Source organism: Sebastes fasciatus, chromosome 21 (genome assembly GCF_043250625.1).
Source record: "Sebastes fasciatus isolate fSebFas1 chromosome 21, fSebFas1.pri, whole genome shotgun sequence".
Lineage (NCBI taxonomy): Eukaryota > Metazoa > Chordata > Actinopteri > Perciformes > Sebastidae > Sebastes > Sebastes fasciatus.
Genome location: NC_133815.1, coordinates 17,012,262 through 17,035,486, shown reverse-complemented (window position 1 = coordinate 17,035,486; position 23,225 = coordinate 17,012,262). Strand labels below are relative to the sequence as shown.

The window sequence follows — 23,225 nt, the reverse complement described above, 5'->3', positions numbered from 1 at the left end:
CATGTTAGATATTTATCTTAACATTAGTTTTGGTAGCCTTTAAATTATTAGTTTCTATTTATAAACATGGAAATGAGAGGAACATGTGATGTCATGATGGGTAGTGGTGAGTGATTGGCCACACCTCTGTGTGTGAGGAGCAGAATATGAAAAATGGGGCGTTTTTGTGATTTAATTTTTTGTTTTTTAAAATAAACCAGTTTTTTTTAAGTTTAGTTCATCCCTTTTTGACCCCAATAAAGAAAAACGCCGTGTATTTCAATATTAATTTCTGTATTTTAAAACGAAAATCAAATAACCACTCATTTGTTGTTTTTTAATATCCGTTTGTGAAAGGAAAATCGAATGTCCAAAAGATACACTGACCGAAAACTAACGTTAAAAATAAATATCTAACATGTCCGCTTCCCCCCAAAAAAGTATGCACATTTTAAAATAATTAAAAAAATATATATCCATGAAATGAATTCCCTCACCATAAGTTTAAAGACAGCACAATAAAAAAAAACAATTTTCCAAGTTACAGTCATGTGTCCCTGTGTTCATTGTTACTTTATCTTTTGTTACATGAGATATTTGGGTTGTAAAAGTATTTTTTTTTCATATCAAAATCTCTCTTTTCTCTTCCTATAAAACATACAAATATTTATCCAAGGTCAAAGGTCAAAGGTCAACTTTATTATCCCACAAGGGGAAATTCATGTGGTCATTTAAAATCGAATGACCATTGACCAATATCTAATGTAACAAAAGATAAAGTAGCAATGAACACAGGGACACATGATTATAACTTGGAAAATTTGTTTTTTATTGTGCTGTCTTTAAACTTATGGTGAGGGAATTAATGTCATGGATATATTTTGTTAATTATTTTAAAATGGACATACTTTTGGGTAGATGTTAGATATTTATTTTAACCTTAGTTTTGGTAGCCTTTAAATTATGATTTTCTATTTTTACTCGCGTTAATGAGAGGAACATGTGACGTCATGATGGGTAGTGGTGAGTGATTGGCCCCGCCTCTGTGCGTGAGGAGGAGGAGGCGGCAACGTCGCTCGGTGGTGTCGGAGTCTGATTGAAGCTGCTCAGAGAGAGAAAGAAACTACAGCAGCAGCAGGAGGAGGAGGAAACACACAGTCTGCTTTGCTTTACTTTGAACAGAGCACTCCCTTTAAAATGGCGTATCACAGTCCGTACCGAGGAGCTCCGCAAATCAACGCGCCTCCGGACCAGAGCTTCCTGTGGAATATCTTCCAGAGGTGAGTGTCTGAGAGGCGGCTTGTCTTCGTCTCTCACTCCGCTCCTCCGCAGTCTACTGCTGTCGTTGGAGAGGAAGAGAGTGGGGCTAGTAGGGTGGAGGGTGACACGTTAATGTTTCATTCACAGCTCGTGTCTTGTACTCTATAACTAGTATACCTATTCATGTGTGAGAGCAGAGAGAGTCATAATAGTGCTTTAGTTACCTTTCAGTTGTGGAGCTTCCTGGAAAATACTCCACACACACAGCCTATAGCTATTCAGCTTGTGTCAGTGTCTCACACCATTATTATTATTAGGGGGGGTCAACAAAACTGGGGTCCAAGGACCTCCAGGAGTCCTTGAAGGATTTTTTTGTTCTCCAGCAACAATTTGACCCATTTTAAAGATATAAAGGATATATGAATGAATATAATTCATGAATGAATATTTCAGCTGCCTCTGTCTCTGCACCAAACACAAAGCAATGGAAAAACCCTCTCACACAACAAGATGGGCTTTCCTACTAAATTCAGACAGTTGTGAGTCTATATGACGCAGTGTGTGAGTCTATTTATGGGAGGCTGACATGAATACATTGTGAATGAAAGCCCTGTCCAACATAAGAAGAGGAAGAAAGGCAGAATCAGAATCGTGTTTTTTCCCAGGTGTAAGAGATATACACTAGGAACTTGCTTTGGTTTTGTTGGTGCAAGTTAAACAGTATAATAACAAAAGAATAGATAAAAACGTTAGAATAAATTTTTTTTAATTCCACCAATAAACAATATTCAATATAAGCTATAAACAAAAATAGAAAAATATTGATCCCCGAGGTGGAATTACATTTTTTCACTCTGTTATTTTACATAGTACATGGTACACACAGGCCTGAAATACACACACACACATGCACAAACAGGACCTATATACATGCATTAATGGAGAGGTGTCAGAGCGAGGGGTTGGGGGTTTGCTGCCTTGCTCAAGGGCACCTCGACAGTGCCCAAGAGGCAAACTGGCATCTCTCCAGCTACCACTTCACACTCAGTACTCCGGTTCCCAAGCCAAGTCTCTATGGACTGAGCTACTGACGCCCCATAATAACCATAGGCTGGGTTATTTGTTATTGAGCTGATGTTACAGTGTGTGTCAGACAGTGGCGGTTTTCAAACCACTCATAGTCATCTATTTCAGCAGCGTCAAAAAGTGTGTCAGCATGCAGCGAAGAAGGTCACAGTAGTAGGCAGAGGGAGAGGGGAATACTTTGATATGCTATGGCCCCTGGTAATAGTAAGCTATAGAGTTATGTAATACTGCAGAGGGATTTTTTTTTTTGCAGCTGTTTTACTTTCTCACAACATTGAGATGCTGCACGCATTGCAAGGCTTGGAGCACCGTTAACGAATTATTAATGTGTGGCGCAAAACCACTTAGAAATCAGGTTGATGTATACACATTTTTGTCTCAAGTGTATCTGCCTTTTTTTTTTTCTCTCACACATTCATTCACAGTAATGCAAACAGCACTTCTCATGACTATCATGACACATAACGTGACGTCTCATTACCACAGCAATATGACTTTCATGAACACACACACAGTCACATGAGCATTGTGCTGCCTCATCTGCTGGCTGCCTCCTGCTATATACTGTATATCTGGCAGAGCCGTGCTGGATTTCCCTCAGTCATGTGGTCAAAGTCAATAGAGCATAGTTGAAGCGGGAGGCCTTTCAATTTCTGACACACACACACACTCACAATTACCTATTCATGACTCACCGTCCCACTGTTGCATTGTCTTTGTGTATCCATTCAGATTAAGTCACACTTTGTAACACTCTTCATCCTGTCTGATCATGAATGTGTAATGACAGGGGAAGAAATGGAGTCATTCATTCTCAAGGTGTTTTGCACAGTGAATGGTGAAGGTAGACTGGACATTTTAAAAAAATATATTCCACGTAGGGCTGTCAAAGTTAATGCAATAATAACGCATGAATGCAAATTTGTTTTAACGTCACTAATTTCTTTAACGCATTAACACAAGTGAGTGACCAACCATGTCATACTAGCTTGTCGGGATGGAGGCTAAATAACGCTCCAAACTTATGCTTAATTTTGGCGAGGAAAAACTGTTATGGCCATTTTCAAAGGTGTCCCTTGACCTCTGACCTCAAGATATGTGAATGAAAATGGGTTCTATGGGTACCCACGAGTCTCCCCTTCACAGACATGCCCACTTTATGATAATCACATGCCGTTTTGGGCAAGTCATAGTCAAGTCAGAACACTGACACACTGACAGCCTGTTGGGCTGCAGTTTAACATGTTATGATTTGAGCATATTTCTTTATGCTACATGCAGTACCTGTGAGGGTTTCTGGACAATATTTGTCATTGTTTTGTGTTGTTAATTGTTTTCCAATAATAAATATATACATATGTTTGCATAAAGTAGCATATTTGCCCACTCCCATGTTGATAAGAGTATTAAATACTTGATAAATCTCCCTTTAAGGTACATTATGAACAGATATAAAAATGTAATCGCGAATAATCATAGACAGTCACGACACGATTGATTTATTTTAATCGATTGACAGCCCTAATTCCACCACTTGACGCAGAGTGAATCATGTGGAAGTCATTCACTCCTTTCTTGCCTGCTTTCTAATGAGTGACGTTGGTATGTCAAAAATGTGTCCACCCAACCCTTCAGGCTTTGAGTTGGATTTAGAGCAACAATACAGATGCGTTGCTATGCAAGCACGACAACATGCTCACTGACTGTCCGCTACTTAGAAATCTGACAACATATTCAAACTCGTTAGTAACAAATTAGAATTTGTATGAAGGAATGTGGTTAGAATAAATGAACAGGAGTGAGTGAGAGGGCCGACCCGAATGCTTTGAAGCTTTGAAGCTTCGAATCTTCGACCGTTGCCATGGTAATAGACCTTCAAATCAGTATTCGAATGCTTCTTTCTATATATATATATATATATATATATATATAAGTATATAATGATAAAATATAAATCCCCAAATAGCTCTTGAAAAAAGGAATAATTCCACAAAATAATTCATTATTCATATTCAACATTAATTATTATTAGTTTTTCTCAGATTAATATCTCTGTTTGTTGTGTGTAGAGGTGCGTGTGTGTGCAGTAGTGTGGCAGCGGCACTGAAACGGGGGAGATGGAGACATTAAGACACAAGAGTATGTCAGCATGCTGCGCCGCACCGCGAAGCATCGAATACCTTCGAATGTTTCTCACTGAAGCTTCGAATCCCAAAAAATTGTATTTTAAACAGCTATAATTTTCACACACAATTCTTTTTACATACAGTAAAAGTTTATGTGATCACAGAAACATGTGGACTGTATAACCTGAAACAGACCCCGTGATTTGATCCACAACTTAAACCATAGATCCAGAAACGTAGAAATGGAAACTGACTGTTGGAGAGCAGGATCTCTTTGGAAGGTTTTATGAATGCAGCCTTAATTTGGAAGTTTTTTCCCCCCGTTATGGGAGCCACAATGACATCGTTTATGTGGAAAGTAGGGCGAGCTTTGTTCCGCGAGCCATATTCCAACCTGATTGCTCAATAGGAAACAGTGAAACATGGGAAAGTGTGAGCAGAGTCACCAAACTGTGGTGTTTTACGTCGTGTCGTCTTGCTGTTTTACCGACAAAGTTCTGTATTTGACAGCGTGAAGATGGACACGCCAGATGGTTAACTGTCTGCGCTGCAGGCGAGTTCTAATGATGTTTTTCCACTTTTTGTGCTCGCTTTATGTAAAAGTCAGGCGAGGTAACTTCACCTGAGGCTGACAGAGGAAGAGGGAGGGCTTATTCTGTACACACATACTTCTTTGAGTTAATCTATCAGTGTTTGGGAAAGGTTGGGTACCCCTGCTGCCTGCACCACCCCAACCACTCCTCACTTTCACTGTGACAAAGCCCTCATTTATGGAGGCATGCTGGGAGCTGTTTTTCTCCCCAAGGAGAGCAGGCAGGTCTCCTTATATTTGTTTTTCTTTATTTAGGAGGGGGAGAAGCTAAAGCAAGGAGTACACGCAGCAGACTTAGAGCTGATCGCCGTACAGACAGCCATGAAGGCTGCAGACATGGAGATGTAACCGCACATAAAGCGTCACAGCTGGGAGCGGAAACCCAGCCCACAAAGTCAGCACTGGGCCGGGCCTGAGTTTTTTTTTCAGTGGGGGGTTCCCCGTCTCCTCCCCTCCCTCTTCTCCTCTGCTGGTATTCAGCTTGTGCGTTACGTCGACAGGTTGGGTCGGGCAGTCTGCTCAGGAACAACTGAGTCACTGGATGTCTGACTAAGCTGTGTTTCAAAACCTGCTATTTGTGTCAGAGTCCAGCCTGTTAATGGGTTTATGGCTGTTACAGCTTTCAGATATCTTTGTTGTGAATTCCACATTTTTTTCTCCATGACCTATAACTGCTGGATGTTGGTCAAGGGATGATGACATAGCCAGAAAGTTCTTCTAAGCTCTACTTTGACTCTGATCAAACACAAGAAGAAAAACAGAACTCCTAGAAGTTATTAAAAGTATAAAAACATTTCATGGCACACAACTTTATTGGCTTTTATTCAATCTATCAATACAAGGTGTTCAATGATCCTTTATAAAAGATGGAGCCAAGACAAAGCTAGTGACTCAGTATTTTTCCAGAATGACCTGACAGCCTATTCATATCTTCCTATGACCTACCTTTAGACACCTAAGTGTGGCTTTGCCGTCCTTTACGTTACCTCCTAGAATAGTTGTGCACTTTAGCTCTTCTTCAGTTCTACCTTTAAATACAAAAAAAAAATAAACTCTTCCCTTAAGATTCATTATCACATCAATAACCCTAGGAAGACTGCAATAATCGATTAATCATTTAATTAATTTACCAAGCATAAATACCACACATTCTCTGGTTCTAGCCTCTCCAATGTGATTTTTTTCAGTGTTTTCTCTGTTTTATATAATTATAAACTGAATATCTTTGGGTTTTTGACTGACAGAAAATGCAATTTGAAGACATTACATTGGATTCTGGCAACTTGCAATGGGTTTTCACCATTTTCTGACATCAATTATTTGAAAAAAGCAAAAATTACGCATTAATCAATACTGAAAATAATCTTATGTTGCAGCCATATTATTGATTAAACTGCCAATTCATTATGTGATTCATCGTAATTTTTGTGTCATTCATTTGCCCCCAAAAAAGTCAATAAACAAAGTTAAAGATGAATTTGACTGATAGCATTATTATTATTATTATTATAATTTTTTTATTTTCTTTAGATATTGCAATAATATTGTTATCGTGAATTGTTTCGGCCACGATAATCGTGTTATCGAATGAAAGTTTATTTTATCTTCATGCTAAATTCTAGTGAATTACTCCTCATTTTGAGCTTTTGGAAACTGGAAGACTTTTTTATGGCATTTCATCTTAGTAGACATACAGACATGAAATGCTGAGAGAGAGGGGGGAGGTTATGACATGTAACAAAGCTCCCTGGCCAGAATCGAACTGGGGACAAAGTGGTTATATGGTTTTTAACCACTAAGCTAGCACACGCCCCTGTAAGCTCTTTCATATGTGATGTTACAGCTTCCCTTGGAGAACTCTTATCTAAAGCATTACGCTGTTACATTGCATTACACTGTGAGAGTCCTGCAAGCTGATGCTGTATGCTGATAGCACTGTAATACTTCTACAGTTGCCAACATTCAGTTTCACTTTTCGCTGTCTCAGGATCAACACACACACACACTTTCACACACACTCAGAGCTTGTCTGAGTGGTCTCAGGGGAGCTACGAGCGTACAAGCTGCCTTGTGTGTCCCGATCATAGACCTCCATTCATCCTCAGTGGACTGTTGAAATACTGACACACGCTCGGGAGGATAAAGTTTCAGCTGGCGAGTGTTAATGTCCGCTCCCATTGTGTGTCGGAGTGGGCGGGTGTGTGAAGTGGTTAAAGCAGGCGGTGTCTAATCTGTGTTTTCGTCCCCAGGGTTGACAAGGACCGGAGTGGAGTGATATCAGACTCAGAGCTTCAGCAGGCCTTATCGAATGGTATGTTTCACTATGTCTAACTGCTCTGCCACTCCCTTTTTTGTTTCCTTTCTTATTATCTCATTATTCCTGACCACTTGTGCTTCAATCTCTCATTCTCCTTCCCTCTGTCTTCTTCTCATTTTTATTACTCCCTCTCTGCCTCTTTTAGATCCCTCCCGTCTCCTCGCTACACGCCATTACTTTCTGCCACTCTTTTGATTTAAGCAACTGCCAAAGCCTAAGCAGAAAATGGATTATGATTTTATTTTTATCCCGGCGTGGCAGGTGAACCGACTAAAAATGAAAAGGAGTTTTATTTTTGTCCCAGGACAACAGAGAAGCAGGCGGAAAGTTTATCAGTGCAGCTTCAAAGAAAACACTTCAGTATGTCTCAGTGTCCCTGTGATGACAGCCGACTCAACGCTCTAACGGCTGGTGTTGAAAGTCTTGTCACAGTCCACATTAGTCCAAATAGTGTTGTCTGGATATAATATATTATATGAAATTGTCAGTCTGCCGATACTGAGCCACTTTGTTTGTTTCCCATTTACTGTGTATGAACACTGGATTTGTTTTTCAGCGCTCACACAGAACGGACAGCTCGTGGACTCTGAAAAGTTATTGCTGAATTTGACAAAAAAGTGTATTGGATTAGAATCGCATACTCCACCTTTTAAATTATTGATATGATATTAATAAATGATTAATTGGGAGAATGTGACTCCTGAAATTGACAGGTCGCGATCATCTAGCAAGGAGACTTCTGACTCTGCGCCAGATGGTTTGTTTACACGGAACCATCTGAGCAGCCGTCATCGGAAAAGTGCAGCCACTTTCAAAAAAAATACTTGGCAGGTGATTGGATGAACCATCTGTCAATCAAACTCTTGCAGAAGCCGGTCGGGAGAAGAGTGAAAACAGTAAATGCAAAGGTATCATGACAGAGGACAAAGACGAGGCTGTTGGGAATACCAACTTTTTCCTCAGACATATAAAATTACACAGAAAAACAATATATAGCTAAAATTACAATATATTATCTTATTATGCACCAAAAAATTAACTTCTGAAAACGTCAACAAACACGTCACAACTCAGAGCTTTCAGAAACTTTCCACATACGAGATCGTGAATACCGTCGGAGCCTAGCAAATCTTTGTATTTTGCATTTTGTATTTTGAGTCAGTCAGTGGCACACCGAAATAATTTTTTACATTCACACACTCTTAATTTTCACTTGCATATTGTTGCACGTACCACTGTGGTAAAGGAGAGCAGCGATTCAACACTAGCAGGCTGAGAAGGACAAAGTAGAGTTCATTAAAAAAGGGGTTGGATTTTGATCTGCTTCATTTTAGCCGATAATGAAATATGCCACGATTGGCTGGCTCGGAAATCTCTACTTTAGACCAGTGTCTTTATCCTTTCCCTACCGGACTTGGCCTTCCTGAAAGCATTCTTCAGGTGTTTGATTTGACATTGGCATTGCTGCCAAGCTCGACTATAACCGTTCGCCTCCCATCTTCTCCGAAATCTCCTCATAAATTGCCCAGTTGCGATATGAATCATCCAGTTTCCGTTGTACTGACTCTTCGGCGGACCAAATGGAAATCATACAGCGTGTTTCTTGTGTACTTCAGCCGCGAGAATCCATCTTGCATGTTATTGTTGTTCTTTTGTTGTTCTTCTCTCTTTCTCTTCTTCTTCTCTTCTCTTGTTGTTTGCTTGTTGTCGTTTAAAAAGACGCCATCGGTGCGCAAATGAGTAGCCTACGTACTTCCGTTTACACTGAGGACATAGGCGGTGCTTAATGTGGCCAGGACGCACTCGCGTACACACTGCTAAGAGAATGTGGTCATATGTGGCCCAGACCTCTTCTGAATGTGGTCTGAGCGATCAGATCTCAGTGCGTCCTCAATGCGTCTTGAGTGCGTTCACTGCTGTACTTAGAGCTGTCCACTTGTGATCCGATCACCCAGGACGCATGTTAATACCAGGTCTGAACAGGGCCATTGTAAACTGCGTACTGCATACTGTGAGAGAATTGAAAGTTTGACAGGTGTAGCAACAGTAACTAAGGGGACGGGGAATAGTGAACAGTCAATTTAAAAAAGAAATCTTGTAATCCAGCGAGGAGTGTTTTCTGTGCTGCAGACTGGGAGTTCATCCGAGAAAGATTGAAGACTGAGAGGAAATAATCAGCATTAAAAAGCACCCAGGGACAGGACATGAGAATTACAGCTCCTAGTGATGGAAGTGCATTCACTCTTGAAGCTCAGGAGGAGCACGATCCAAACAGGATTAAAGGTTCAGTTCCCACCGGGGCCTTGTAAACGAAAAAAAAGTATACTTATGATTCTGCGAGGCTGTTTGGGGAGCAGTGTTGAATAAATGATACAGGTCATCTTCTCTGAGACTGAGAAGAGTAACAGGCTGGTAAAATATCTGTTTTCATGCACCAGCATCCCGCCTCTTGACCTTCTTCACAAAGAGACAGCTGGGTTGAAATCTGGTAATGATTAATGAGACGGAGCCCAGTAGAAACTGTAGCGCAGGTTGATGTTTGTCTTCTCATTAAAATATAATGTGTTCCCCGTCAAGTTTGTGGCTGAGATGCTCAGGCAGCTTTTCAAAGACTTTTTGAACAGATTACTCTCCTCAGAAACCCATTTTTTTTCTGGGCACTTCAGAGGAGGAGAAGAAAAAAACGAAGTGTTGAAGCCAGCAGCAGCAGTTGGAGGAAGCTGTTATCAGGCTGCGCAGTGGCTCTGGCTCAGCATACTGATTAGTGTGTGAGGTTGTGCATGCATGCGTGAACACGTGTGTTTATCTTAAGCTTGCGCGTTGTTCATGTTGTCTGCATTCACGCCAAAGGTCAATAAAATAGCCTTTTTGTTTTTTACAGACTTTGCGTGTATGTGTGTGTTTTTTTTCAGTGTATACGTGCACCTTGCTGTGTGTGTGTGTGCGTGCAGTGAACTGCGGGTTTCCCGGTCCAGTCTCCGCCAGTTCATTAAGCTCACTGTGATATGAAACAGAGCCAGTGGAGCTGAACACACACTGCACCGCATCCTGTCCTGCAGTTCGCTCGCTAAAGCTGCCACTTGCTGTCTGTCGTGGCTCTACTGACCCTGCAAATACTGCCTTTATTTACATCACGCCATCAACCAAGCTTTGTCTGCCACGTCTTGACCTCTGTCGTTATCATCTACCTCTTCTTTTCCCCCCTCCTCCTCCCTCACGGGAGCAGAGCGCATTGAGGCCCAGGAGGCCGGGTAGCGAGGCAGGGGTTGTTGAGGCTTTGCTGCTGCTGCTGTTTACACTGCTGCTGTTTCTGCACCACATACTCGCTCTTATTCTTATCTCACCTCTCAGTGCTCTGCCTTCAGTACCTGTCTTTTTTTGCACTTCTGAAATCTGTCAGCCTCCCTTTTCCATGTTCCCATCCTGCATTTTAACAGTTCCTCTAATCTTTATCAAGTGTTTTGATGCTTGTGAGGCTGAGACTGTGAAGATGATGTCACTTTTTTCTAGTGTTACAAGCTGCTTTATGAGCATGACATTGTCTCTGGAGGATAATTCTGTTGCTTGGGTTGATTAGAAACTAACAACATGACTACACGAGACTGGATGCAGCACCTCTCTCTCTCTCTCTCTCTCTCTCTCTCTCTGTCCTCTCCTCTCCTCTCTCATTTCACCTCCCAGTCCCTTCATTCCTCAGGAGGATATGGCACCGACTCATTGCCTGCTGTGTCCTCTGTCTGTTCAATCTCTCTCGCTCTAACCTCTCTTCTTCTCTCACCCATGCTCCTTTACTTCTTTACTCTTTCTCTCTATTCACCCTCCCTCCTCTCTTCCCTCTCTCCATCCCTCCATCAGTCCTGGGTGTGACAATATCATCCCTGATGAGACACTCATTGGCTTTGTGCCGCTCAAGTGTATGTGCATGTGCTCCTCAATGCCTTGTAGCCGTGCCATTTGCTATAAATATATAATTTTTTGGCGTCCCCTTCGCTCAGCAGTGAGTCGACATCATACCAACTTGCCGTCATGCTCCCCCACACTCCCGCAACGCGCACAGATTTACACTCCTCCTTGAGTTATTTATTTAAGTGTGTAGGAGCAGTAATAGGCGCTGAAATTGCTGATACGATTGAGAGAGCACGGGGGCTTGCTGTGCAGATTGCAGAGTTGGCTGAATGGCGGGACTCAAGGAGCTCGTTCAACATCTCTTACCTCTACACTTCTACATTTGTAGCATTTTGTGAAACTCTGTGGAGTTGAGTTAGATGATGGCAGCAGTAAGCATTTATCATTGTTGCAGCTTTTTCAATTATTTTCCCCGTTATCAATTTTCAGACCTGCTTAGCCATGTCTGTTATAGCTGAATAGTCGGCATCGTTGCTATTTATGAGTGACTAAATTCCTCCTGTCCAGCCTGCTGGTCTGTGTCTCACACATCATGACTGCATAAACCACAAAAACAAACAGAAACTGAAAATGACTTGCTGACTGACCCATTGGCTAGTGACTATTTATCATGGGTTATGACACATGACCGCTGAGTTGACTCAGTCCTGGTGTTTTTACCATTCAAATGTATAGAATTGCCTGCAACAAAAGCTTGATTTAGTCCAGTGCTGAGAGGACTACCCTATATTTTTGAATGGTCTGTCATGCTTTGAGGTTGTAGAAATGTCTCTTTACAAATAGAGCGGTGTATTGGCAAGGAACTGGCGATACGCTACATATCATGATACAGAGGTTACTATTGAATATGTTGCGATACTGTAAGCAAGGCGATATAATGCAATTTTTAAAAATGTAATTGTAGGAAAACTGTCACATAGGCTTGCGGCGGTAGTCGTGTTACCGGTGTTACACGGTGGTTGGGCACACACCGATTACATTACGTCGTTGTGCTTTTTTTTTTAACAGAAATAAAACCCATTTAGTTCATTTTGGCGTATCAGCGGCATATTATCAATACAAAGTCGGACGACGGAAGCTACAAACTGAAGTGAAAGTGTCTGCTCCATACGTTGTCTCAGCTCAGAGTAGCAGGAGTCAGATTTCACACACGGGACGAGAGAGAGTTGACAGAGACCGAGAGATGGCGGAGGATTTGGTGTCGTAGCAAAAAGAAAAAGCACCTATTTGGCAGTATTTCAGATTTAAACCCAATGCTACACATGTTTATAAACCTGTGGGAAAATCTCCTCACCGTCACATCCTTACTGTCACAGTATAAAGAACACACCACTATGTGCATAAAATCGGAGTAAAAAAGTTTACTTCTTTTATGCAATCAGAACAGTGGGATCTGCATTTGCATTTATCACAGTCCCTGTAACGTCCAACATCATAGTGCTACTTTTTATGCAATCTGAGCCACTGTCTGGCACGAATCTTTGCATGTAAACTATTAATTAAAAATAAATTGATGCAGCATTTTTGAGAATCGATACAGTATCACAAAACACATAATCGCTATACTCAAGTGTGTCAATATTTTCTTACATCCCTATTTACAAATAGATGTTATGTATACAAACTTTACCATGTGGTTATTTCATAGATTTATTTATTGAATTACCAGAAACATACTGTATCGTGATAAATCGTTATCGAGATATGAAATGACTTATATGGTTATAGAAGAATTTGGCCATATTGCCCAGCCCTAGCTGATTCTGAAAATGGTTACAGTGATGATGTTTATCCCCCTGGTTATCCTGCCTTAACTTTATTTATTTTCCTTTTTACATCTCAAACAATTATCTTGGGAAAACAGAATTTTTGTCGTGTGTGTTGGTTCAAGTCTGTGAAACTACTTTAAGAAAAATAGCTGAAAATGTGATGTTTGTGTGTAAAAGTTCATGTCCATGTGTGCTCGCGTATATCAAGCGCATATGTACAAGTGTCTCACTGAGCTCCAACACAGCCGTTAAATGTATGTGTACACACTGCGGTTAGTTCACCCGTTTTTTCCACCACCTCTCTCTCTCCTCGCCTTCTCTCTCCCCTCCTCCTCACTTCTCTCTCTCTCCATCTCACCACCAGCAGTGTGAGAGCCCAGTGTGTGGACTGGACAGAGGGTGTATTGTCCCAGTTTGCACACACAAACATCTCAACCAATATGACCACCTCACACTGAGCAGCCGCAGTCCGTCTGGCATACATCGGTGACCTCACAGCTAGCTACTGGTGTGAAAAGTGTGTGTGTAGCAGAATCAATGTGACTGGAAAGGTCACAGCTTGTTCTCCTTTTCTCTGCCTTTGGTCATTTATTTTCTGATGGCTCGAAATGCTGAAGCAACACTTATTCAGACGTTACAAAAGGATGTCTGATGTCTCTGTGTCTTTGGTCATCTTGCAGATTTCATTTGAAATGTAACATTTTGGCCATGGTCAGATCTCAGCACATTACAGCTAGACTGATAAATCAATCAGGCATATATATTGGCTGATATTAGTTTATTGCACATATGTCTGTATCTGTGTATACATCCGCTAAGTAACAAGCAATTGCAGTACAACATCAGCTAACATGCAGGGCTGCAACTAATGATTATTTTCACTGTGGATTAATCTGTTGATTTATTTGATGAGTTGTTTGGTCTATAAAATGTCAGAAAATGGTGAAAAATGTCGATCAGTGTTTCCCAAAGCCCAAGATGACGTCCTCCTCAAATGTCTTGTTTTGTCCACAACTCAAAGATATTCAGTTTACTGTCATAGAGGAGTAAAGAAACTAGAAAATATTCACATTTAAGAAGCTGGAATCAGAGAATTTTGACTTTGTTTTCTTTAAAAAAATGTCTCAAACCGATTAATTGATTATCAAAATAGTTGGTGATTAATTTAATAGTTGACAACTGAATAGAGCCGCAACGATTTGATGATCAACAGAAAAATAATCGCCAACTATTTTGATTAAACGTTAAAAAAGTCATTTTTCATGCAAAAATGTCAGGAAATGCTGTTTTCAGCCTCTCAAATATGAAGATTTCATGTTTTTCTCTGTTTTATATCATATTAAACTCTTCGGATTTTGAACTGACAAAACAAGACATTTAAAGACATCACCTTGGAATTTGCGTAACTGGGATGGACTTTTTTAACTATTTAATTACGACGTTTCATAGACCAAATGGTTAATCGATAAATCTAGAAAGTCGACAGATGAATCGATGATGAGTGACTGATGGGAATGTCATTTGTTTTGCAGTTATATGGTCATGAGTATACCAGACAAATTAAAAAAATTTGACCTGATGATGGCGCTAGATAAAGTCATGGGATCAACAAAATGATTTCAACGATGGGGTCAGAACGTGTGTAGCAAATTTCATGGCAATCCATCTTTCAATAGCTGTCGAAACATTTACACTAAAACAAGACTCGGTCAAAACTGAGTATATGGCTGACCCGTGTACGGTCAGTCTGTGAATTTGTGGCTAAATTGTTGGACAAATAGTCAGTGGTCATGTCTATAATGTTAAATCCAGCGGTACATGTCCACCAGGTCCGGCGAGGACACTAGGGGACGCGCTGCTCCACTCAACTGGCTGTTGAAGCCGTATCCCGTTTAAACAATCCACCAAAATCTACTTCTGAAAACAATTCAAGCGAGAAATAGGCTTTGCAACGGCTGAATCTTGTTTCATTTTAGAACTAGACCGCCTAGTTTGACAGCTTGGTCCAAGTTTCGTGAGCCGTATGCGTCGCGCTGGATGGGCTCATTTGCATAAAGGACTGTTCCACGTCTTTTCATTTTGAAAGAGCGATTGAGTGGACAATGAGGAAACTCCAACACTCGGCCGACCAATCGTGGAACTTCATCACTCAGTGACAGACTTTTGCCCGCTGCGGACCAGCCTAAAAACAAAAATGTCAACCCCATTATGGCGCTAGAGGCAAAGTCAAAGGCAGTGGGATTCATTCTTTGGGAAACACGAATGTCTGTACAAAATTTCATGGCAATCCATCAAACGGTTGAGACATTTCAGTCTGCATCAGAGTGATGAACCAACCAACTGACTGACATCCCAAGAGGAATACCAGTAGAGTGGCTAAATAATTACACAAGAAAGAGTTTTTTTCTGCCCTTTTAGAAATTCTGGCAGAAACCATGTCAGGTGCCCTCCAGTGTGGAGAGGGCAGACCAAACAAGTGGATTGTTGTACTCCTCATTAGCTCTGTTATGGCTGCTGTTGGGACGGAGGGGGATCTGGGCTCCTGAATGCAGCCCTGGTTGAAGTGCCTGCCAGGGTTTATTTATGCCAATGAACCTGCTTTTACAGACCTGCCTGTTAATGCATCCTGGTGTGATCAGATGTCACATAAATCTCATTGAGAAAAGACACGTAACATTCACAGTTAGCTACTGTATATTTTCTAAACTGTCATCAGTTTGTCAGAAAATAGATTTGATTTATTGATAAAAAAAACAACTTGTGGGAGACATGAGGTTTTCATCAGACTGCACTGCAGCAAATAAACACAGCAGTTACTCTGGTTCTACAAATTGGTCTGGCATCAATGCACTTATGATACTTTATGTTTGTTGTTTTGAGATCAGCACTCCAATAGATAGTATAAGAATATAGATTCTGGCCCAAACCCCAGCTCCAGTAAGAGCCTCAGGCCTGGTCCCAGAACAGTCCCAGACAGCCTCAACATCAATAAAACAAACCGAGGAAAAGGAATTAAATGTCCGGTGTCTTCTTTGAACACTGAAGCAAAATCTTGAGTATGTATTTGGCATCCCAGAAAACACTTTTATGGACCTTTTTTTAAAGGTTAAGTCTGGGTGAAAACAAATCAACAATAAAACTTATATATTCAGTTTAGCTTGCCAGCTTTTTATTTAAATGAGGTGTTTCAAATTTCAAAGAGTTTTATCTAAGCTCTTATGGCTCACACTGCAAACCTGCTTACTGCTGGCATAGCTAAATCAAAAACAAGCAGTCAGAAGCAACACAGTGTGAAAAAGGCTAAAATACCGCAGATGCTGTTTTAGGGTCTGCAGATAGAGTTGCAGGGAATCCTAGGTCAGCAGAAGTAGGCTAGAGAGTTCAGGTTACTGCAACAAAAACTAAACTGCAAAACGTTCTGTGGCGCTTCTCATCTCCTCATGTCTCTTTTCTTTTGTTTCCTTTGCTCATCTGGTTATCTTTCTTTCTTCTCTTTTATGTTTGGACTTCTTCTCTCATCTCGTCTCTCCCCCGCATCCTACCACACTCATTTCTCTTCCTTTCTGGTTCCTGAACTGTCGAGCCTCTCCGTAATAAAGTGAGGTGGTGAGTCAGCAAGGATTTAGATGCCCCGATAAATCTCAGCGTCTTGAGAGTTGAGAGTGTGAAGAGGGCTATAAAGTATAAACACCCTGCTGAGCTAAAGCCCAGTCAGTCTTTTTTCCTGTCCTATAAATGACAGGTATATCCACACAAGATTGAAGAGTGTCCCATATATGAGAAATAACCGTTTTGTGTGTTTGAGGGTAAAAAAGGCTATAAAACGTAACAAAACTCAACTGCTTTATAGTCACTTTTTAACAACTTCAACTTACTTTTTATTTCTGATTCCTTCCTCTGATTTGACCATATGCTGAATGATTTTATCCTCCTCTCCTGTGAGTGAATTACTAGTGTGGGTGGCTCCTGTGGGAACTGAACATGACCAATGTCCATCATCTGTCTACACCCAGATCGTTTCACTGACAAAATGTCACCAATACAACAGGGGGAAGTGGAGGGGAAGCTAAGATATTACATCAGACTGTACTATCGATAGAAGATGGATCATATATTCCAAATTTAGGCAATCTTGCACTGGTTTCCATTGGATATCAGAAATGATTTATGAAAGGTATTAAAGTTCTTATTGATAACATTTTTATGTCGACAATTGAAATAGAAAAATAAATAAAATATCCACAGAACTTTTAGAAAGGTGTAAAAGTATGGCCATTCCTAAAAGTTTTTTTTTTGGTGAATTAATCATTTTTTAAAATAATGCGGGTCCAAAATTAATGTTTTGTTTATCTCTGTGAAAGATAGTTTGGTTCCCACCTCTAACAAGGCATGTGAGCCAATAGTAAAACGATGATGGTATCACGTGGTATCTCTGGATCGTCAGTTAGTGTGGAAAAAAAGGATAAATAGCTGACATTGACGATAAGAGCCTGGCAACCATTTGTTGTGAAGTGAATGCAATGGAACGGGGGAGGGAGAATGTGACATCTAGTGGCTGAATGTTATCAGTGTTATCAGTAGCACCTGATCCTAAAGTCGTCTAATGAGTAGGTCTGGGCGATATGGCCAAAATCTTCTATCACGATATCGGTATTTTCATAACGCGATAACGATATACATCACGATATAGCATGTTTTCTGGTAATTCAAAAATAAATAGTCTATAACCACATGGTAATGCTTTTTTTTTTGTATAATCCTGTGTGAATTAAATACGTGACAACTTTAATGCAAAATGAACAAAGTTAAATTATAGAGAAAAATAAATCAATATTTCCATATACACACTGTTTGTTAATCACATTTTAACTGGCTGGTAATGTGAAGTGTGGTGTAAAAACAAAACCACAATCTTCAAATGATACTCCCTCTGAGAAATTTGAGTTATTATCTGCTTGTTATTATCAATTTAGATGACGTAACTGTGTATCACGATATCATGATATATGATTTCATCCCGATACGATTCCTTTGAAAGACGATAAATGATCATATTGAATTATCGCCCGGCCATACTGATGAGATTTTATTTTCTGCTCCTAAACTGAAGACCAAAGGATTGATCTTTCCTGATCGCACTCAATTGTCTCTCTGTCTCTCATCCTTTCCTCGTCATAATTGAGCCAAGAAAAGAGTTTATTATTTTTTTTAGACAATGTCATTAGCAACCGCAGCTGCTCTCAGCTTCTGTACTTGGCAGTCTGTGTGTTATCTTACAAATCTCTACTGAAAACTTCCTAAATGAGCTTTCATTCCCTCATAATTGCCTCCTGTGTAGCTGTATTATCCAAATTTTTTTCATATTATCTCCTGTGTCTTTAACTGCTAGAAAAGCAAACTTATTATGAATGTTTTTTCCCCACTATATTTTTATTTAAAATTTGAACAGCATGAAATACAACCTTTACATTGATATAATATAAAACACAATATACAATTGCTGCATTGACACTAAACCAAGGAGGAAAAATAACATAACAAATGGTAATCTATACAAAATTCAGTATATTAATTGCAACGGATAACTTTATAAACTATAACAAGTATTTAGAAGAAATATTCGACAGGGTCGGAAACTGCATTGCCCTCAGAAATTAGTAATTCACTTGATCATCTATTAAATCTAAATCCTTCATCTCCATATATTTTCAAATAAATGCTGTGGCCTTTAATATGTAAGTTATCCTTTCTAATGGAAGGCTCGATAACATCTGCCATATCCATTGAGTAGTGTTTGGTCTGTGGATATTTTTCCATAGCAGTGCAATATATTTTGTTTTGCGTAAAGTAAGCTGAGGTCTATAAACGCTCGCTCATTTTGACTATAATTGTGTTTCTCTGGATATAAGCCCAACAGAAAAAGCTTAGGGTCCAGTAAGATTTGTTTTGAAATAATCTTCTCAGTTATAACTTTTACCTCTTCACAGATCGTTTTAAATTATACATGTTTTTAGTTTTGTTGTCCTTACAATAGATACTAAAACAGTCCACTAGTCTCACTGGTCTGGTATGTTTTTAACTGGTATTCTTCTGTCTCACAGGCACATGGACTCCTTTCAACCCAGTGACGGTGCGCTCCATCATATGTAAGTAGCTGCTGGCGGTGACGTGGCCACCTTTTACACAACCGGCTTGTTGTTCTGCAAGCTGTTTATTTGCCTCCATCCCCATGACAACCGGATAAATTCATTATGGTGTGAGCAATCCGAGGGCAGAACACAAACTAATCTTTGGCTTCAGCAATTTGCTGCTGTAGTGAAAACCTGCAGCCATCAATAACAGGAGGAGGAGATGAGAGCATCAGCAAGAAATGGGAGAGTTCGTTCCAAAAGGCAGCTGCCGATTGCCTCGGACTCCAAATATTGATTTGTTTGCACTCTTAAAGCAGTTGTTGTAATATACAGCCGAGGTTAAAAACTTGAAACTCTGCAGTTTAATTAAGGATTAGGTTGGCTGCTTTTTAACTGAACTATTGCAGGTCAGACTGTAATTCAACACAAATAAACAATTCTTTATATTTCCTTTGGAATCTGAAATAATGTGGCCGATTTATTTTTTAACTTAAAAAAAAACCCTGGCACATTTTACGCTATTGCTTTCATTTTAGACAAAAATATGTTAAAAAATATCTTTCCCCACGTCTCAAATGTACTTTGTTCCCTTTTTTGTTGTGTGACTCGTGGAGTAAATCCCTATAATTCCATCGCCTCCCCTTCCTACTGTTCCATACTCAGTAAACCCATTGTTTAATAGTCCCCCAGCAAGAAGCATATCCTGTGATAACACTCCCTTTGTTGGGAGGTAATTGGATTGAACCGCATGAGGGTGAGGAGTGGAGTATTGGTGGGGGTGATGGAGCAGTTTTCTTTCTCTGTTATAACGTAGTTTTATGAGGCAGAAGTTAGTCAAGTGTGAGAACCACAGTTTACACTTCTCTGCCCTCTGACAGCCCTTTAAAACTATGCGTGGTACCATTTTTGCTGACTGCATGCTGATGTAGTTGTGTGCATACAGTATATATAGAATGAATAATGTATTTTACAGTATACCTTATTCCTGACCTCCTCCTCCTCCTCTTCTCCTTCAGCCATGTTCGACAGGGAAAACAAAGGCGGGGTGAACTTCAACGAGTTCGCCGGCGTGTGGAAGTACATCACAGACTGGCAGAACATCTTCAGGAACTATGACCGGGACAACTCCGGCTTCATCGATAAGAACGAGCTCAAGCAGGCGCTGACTGGATTCGGTGAGCAGCAAAGTATGCTGGTGTATTTACATTTGCTGAATGTGGTGGAGGTCTCAGTAGCTGTCTCTAGGAATGTCCTTTCTCTGGGTCAAAAGGTCAGATTTTGTCTTTTCAGTAGCTCTGTATGTTTGGATAGACCAGCATGCCATTGGAAATTGTTTATTAAAGAGGACCTATTGTGCTTTTTCCCTTTCCTTTAGTGTGTTATATAGTTGTTTGTGCATGTAAAAGGTCTGCAAAGTTACAAAGCCCAAAGTCCACGCCAAAGAGAGTTACTCTTCCCCACAGAAACACTTCTCCTGAACTGCCTGAAACGCCTTGCTTGAAGTCCCGCCTTTACTTCCGCAATGTGGTGATGTCACCAAGTACCAAATTTGCATAATACCTGCCTAGCTAGTTTGGCACGTCCTCACACAAAGCTAGTTAGAGGGGAGCTGGAGTGACGTCCGAAGAGTTTGGTTCGGTTGACCAATCACAACAGAGTGGGCCAGCTGACCAATCAGAGCAGATTGGGCTTTTTGGGAGGGGTGGAGCTAAAACAGAGCGTTTTGAACATTAAAGCATGTAAACATGTTTTAGTAGAAACCCAAAACACAAGTATGCACCTGAAAATAAGCATAATAGATCCTCTTTATAGGAATTGTTTGCTAATTTTGCTCATGTAGTAAATACTTGTCTAAATACAGACATGCAGTTCTAGCCTGCCATTTACAATGCAAAACAAACAATAGGGGACAAATCCAAAATCTTTTTAGAAGACATTCATGTTTCAGACAAATGTTTCCACAGAAATGTAACTTAGCAAATACAATAAATACAAATGTTCAGTCTATGTTTGACTTCTTTACATGATTTCTGTTTGCCTTTGTGATTCTGAAGTGTTTATACTGTCCAAAAGTGTCTACAGCAAAACTTTTAGGTGTCCATAATGGGAGCTAAACAAGATGTTCAAATCTATGACCAGCACATTGTTAATGTCCTGTTTGCTGTTGTGTGCAGGCTATCGTCTATCAGATCAATTCTACTGCACGCTGATAGAGAAGTTTGATCGTCAGAGGAAGGGACAAGTTGCCTTCGATGACTTCATCCAGTGCTGTATTGTACTACAGGTAACAGATTCAAAACCAAATCAAAAATAAACTGTATAAAACATGATTTCTCCACAGAATAGGAGAATAGGACGTCCTTTGGTTTTACTCCTTGCATCACAACGAGGCTACTCTTGCATTCATAAGATTCAAAGGGGGAATTTTAATTATGCATATTTAAGAAATGCATTACAGTCCTCCGTTTTTAGATTGAACTTCCACTCCAGCCTTTATGTTTCGTTTCAGTAATTTCACACGCATACAATTACAATTGTAATGGAAGCTGCCAAGCGTAACTATAACCTTTTCACTAATAGAGAAGCTGAAGGAGCTCTTCAGGTATACGAGGATAGTAATACAACAGTAGCTTTTGAATTGCCTCGCTCAAGGTCTCACTTTAGTGTTGTCAACCATTCACTTTGTTTGGCACATTTTTCCGACCTAGATTTGAATGAATGACCTTGTTTTGATATTTTCGCATCTCCAGAAGTATAAAGAATTCAAGCACTGATACTATTCATCGACCCAGTGTTGAATGTCTGTTAACTATGGTAGTAAATGATGTTTCAATACAACACCTAACCTATATGACTAAATGTATATCTATTTTGCATTGGAGACTTTGGTATAAGAATGAGAAGTTAAATTCACTATTTTTCCTCTCTTTCCACAGAGGTTGACTGACGTGTTCAGGCGGTACGATACAGACCAGGATGGCTGGATCCAGGTTTCATATGAACAGTATCTATCCATGGTCTTCAATATAGTATAGCGCACACGGATCATCACAAAAGAGCACAACTGGACACAACTGTGCCAAAGCTACCGGCACCTCCCAGACGTCTGCCATGGTGGACACTACAAGATTTTTTTTAACCCTAATTATTAGCCCCAGTTGGGCTGTTTCACACAAATTTATAAAACAAATACAATGCTTCAGTTTTTTTGAGGTTGTAACACTCTCCAGATGATTGTCTGGAGGTACAACTATTATGCTTCATGTATTAAAAAAAATCTTGTAGTATTTGTGTTATGACAAATCTGAATTACGTCTGTGCCGGGGTTAGGGAATATTGTGGACAAATCATGTCTTTCTGTCTGTCAGTCTGTCTGTTATTGTCGACAAAACTTTTTAACGTCTTAACTTTAATTGATACAATTAAAAAAAAAAAATAACTCTGTTGAGAGTGAAAATGATGCATTGTAAATATGATTTAAGATGCATTGCATGCTTTTCAGGGAAATTTAGCCCCACGTTGAAGCATGCTTTCCCTTTCTCTCTCTCGTCTTCTCCTCAGCCCTATTTTGCTCCAAGCCATGTTTACAATAACGGTGAAAGCAGGTGGTGTTCTGCTTCGAGATTCACTGACATGCCAGCTTACATGCCATATTTGTACAAACTTATTTTTAACTGCAAAAATTCAAATGTTAGAACATATAATTTTCTGGTAGGAAGGTAAGCATAACGCCTTTTAGTACGGCTTATTTTTTGTGCATGATGCCTTAAAATGTGTAAAAAGAACACAAAAGAGAAATCTTTTATTAAAAAAAGAAAGAAAATCAGATGTGGGTGTTTTCTTTCATTCATTCATAGAGCTACTGTATGTTGCATTGCAGAACATATCATTTTATATAATATACATATATATTATTATATATTATCTTAATATTATATATAATATATTATTTTATTTTATTTATTTTAGAACACATCATTTTATTATTATTATTATAACAGCAGAACATATAATTTTTTGGTAGGAAGGTAAGTATAATGCCTTTAGTACGGCTTATTT

General features: G+C 39.8%; 1 protein-coding gene across 2 annotated transcripts; it reads left to right on the top strand.

The window, feature by feature from the left end:
• The first annotated feature begins 1,036 nt into the window (after positions 1-1,036).
• Positions 1,037-22,992, top strand: pdcd6 (programmed cell death 6). 2 transcript variants are annotated; one of them, XM_074621469.1, is made up of 6 exons: positions 1,037-1,259; positions 7,293-7,354; positions 19,137-19,181; positions 20,183-20,341; positions 21,341-21,450; positions 22,103-22,992. In XM_074621469.1, exons 1-6 carry the CDS (start codon positions 1,177-1,179, stop codon positions 22,199-22,201), a joined length of 558 nt encoding a protein of 185 aa, XP_074477570.1. In that variant the 5' UTR covers positions 1,037-1,176; the 3' UTR covers positions 22,202-22,992. The 2 variants fall into 2 exon arrangements, with proteins under 2 accessions (XP_074477570.1, XP_074477569.1); XM_074621468.1 differs by having other exon boundaries at positions 20,183-20,353.
• The last annotated feature ends 233 nt before the right edge of the window (positions 22,993-23,225 follow it).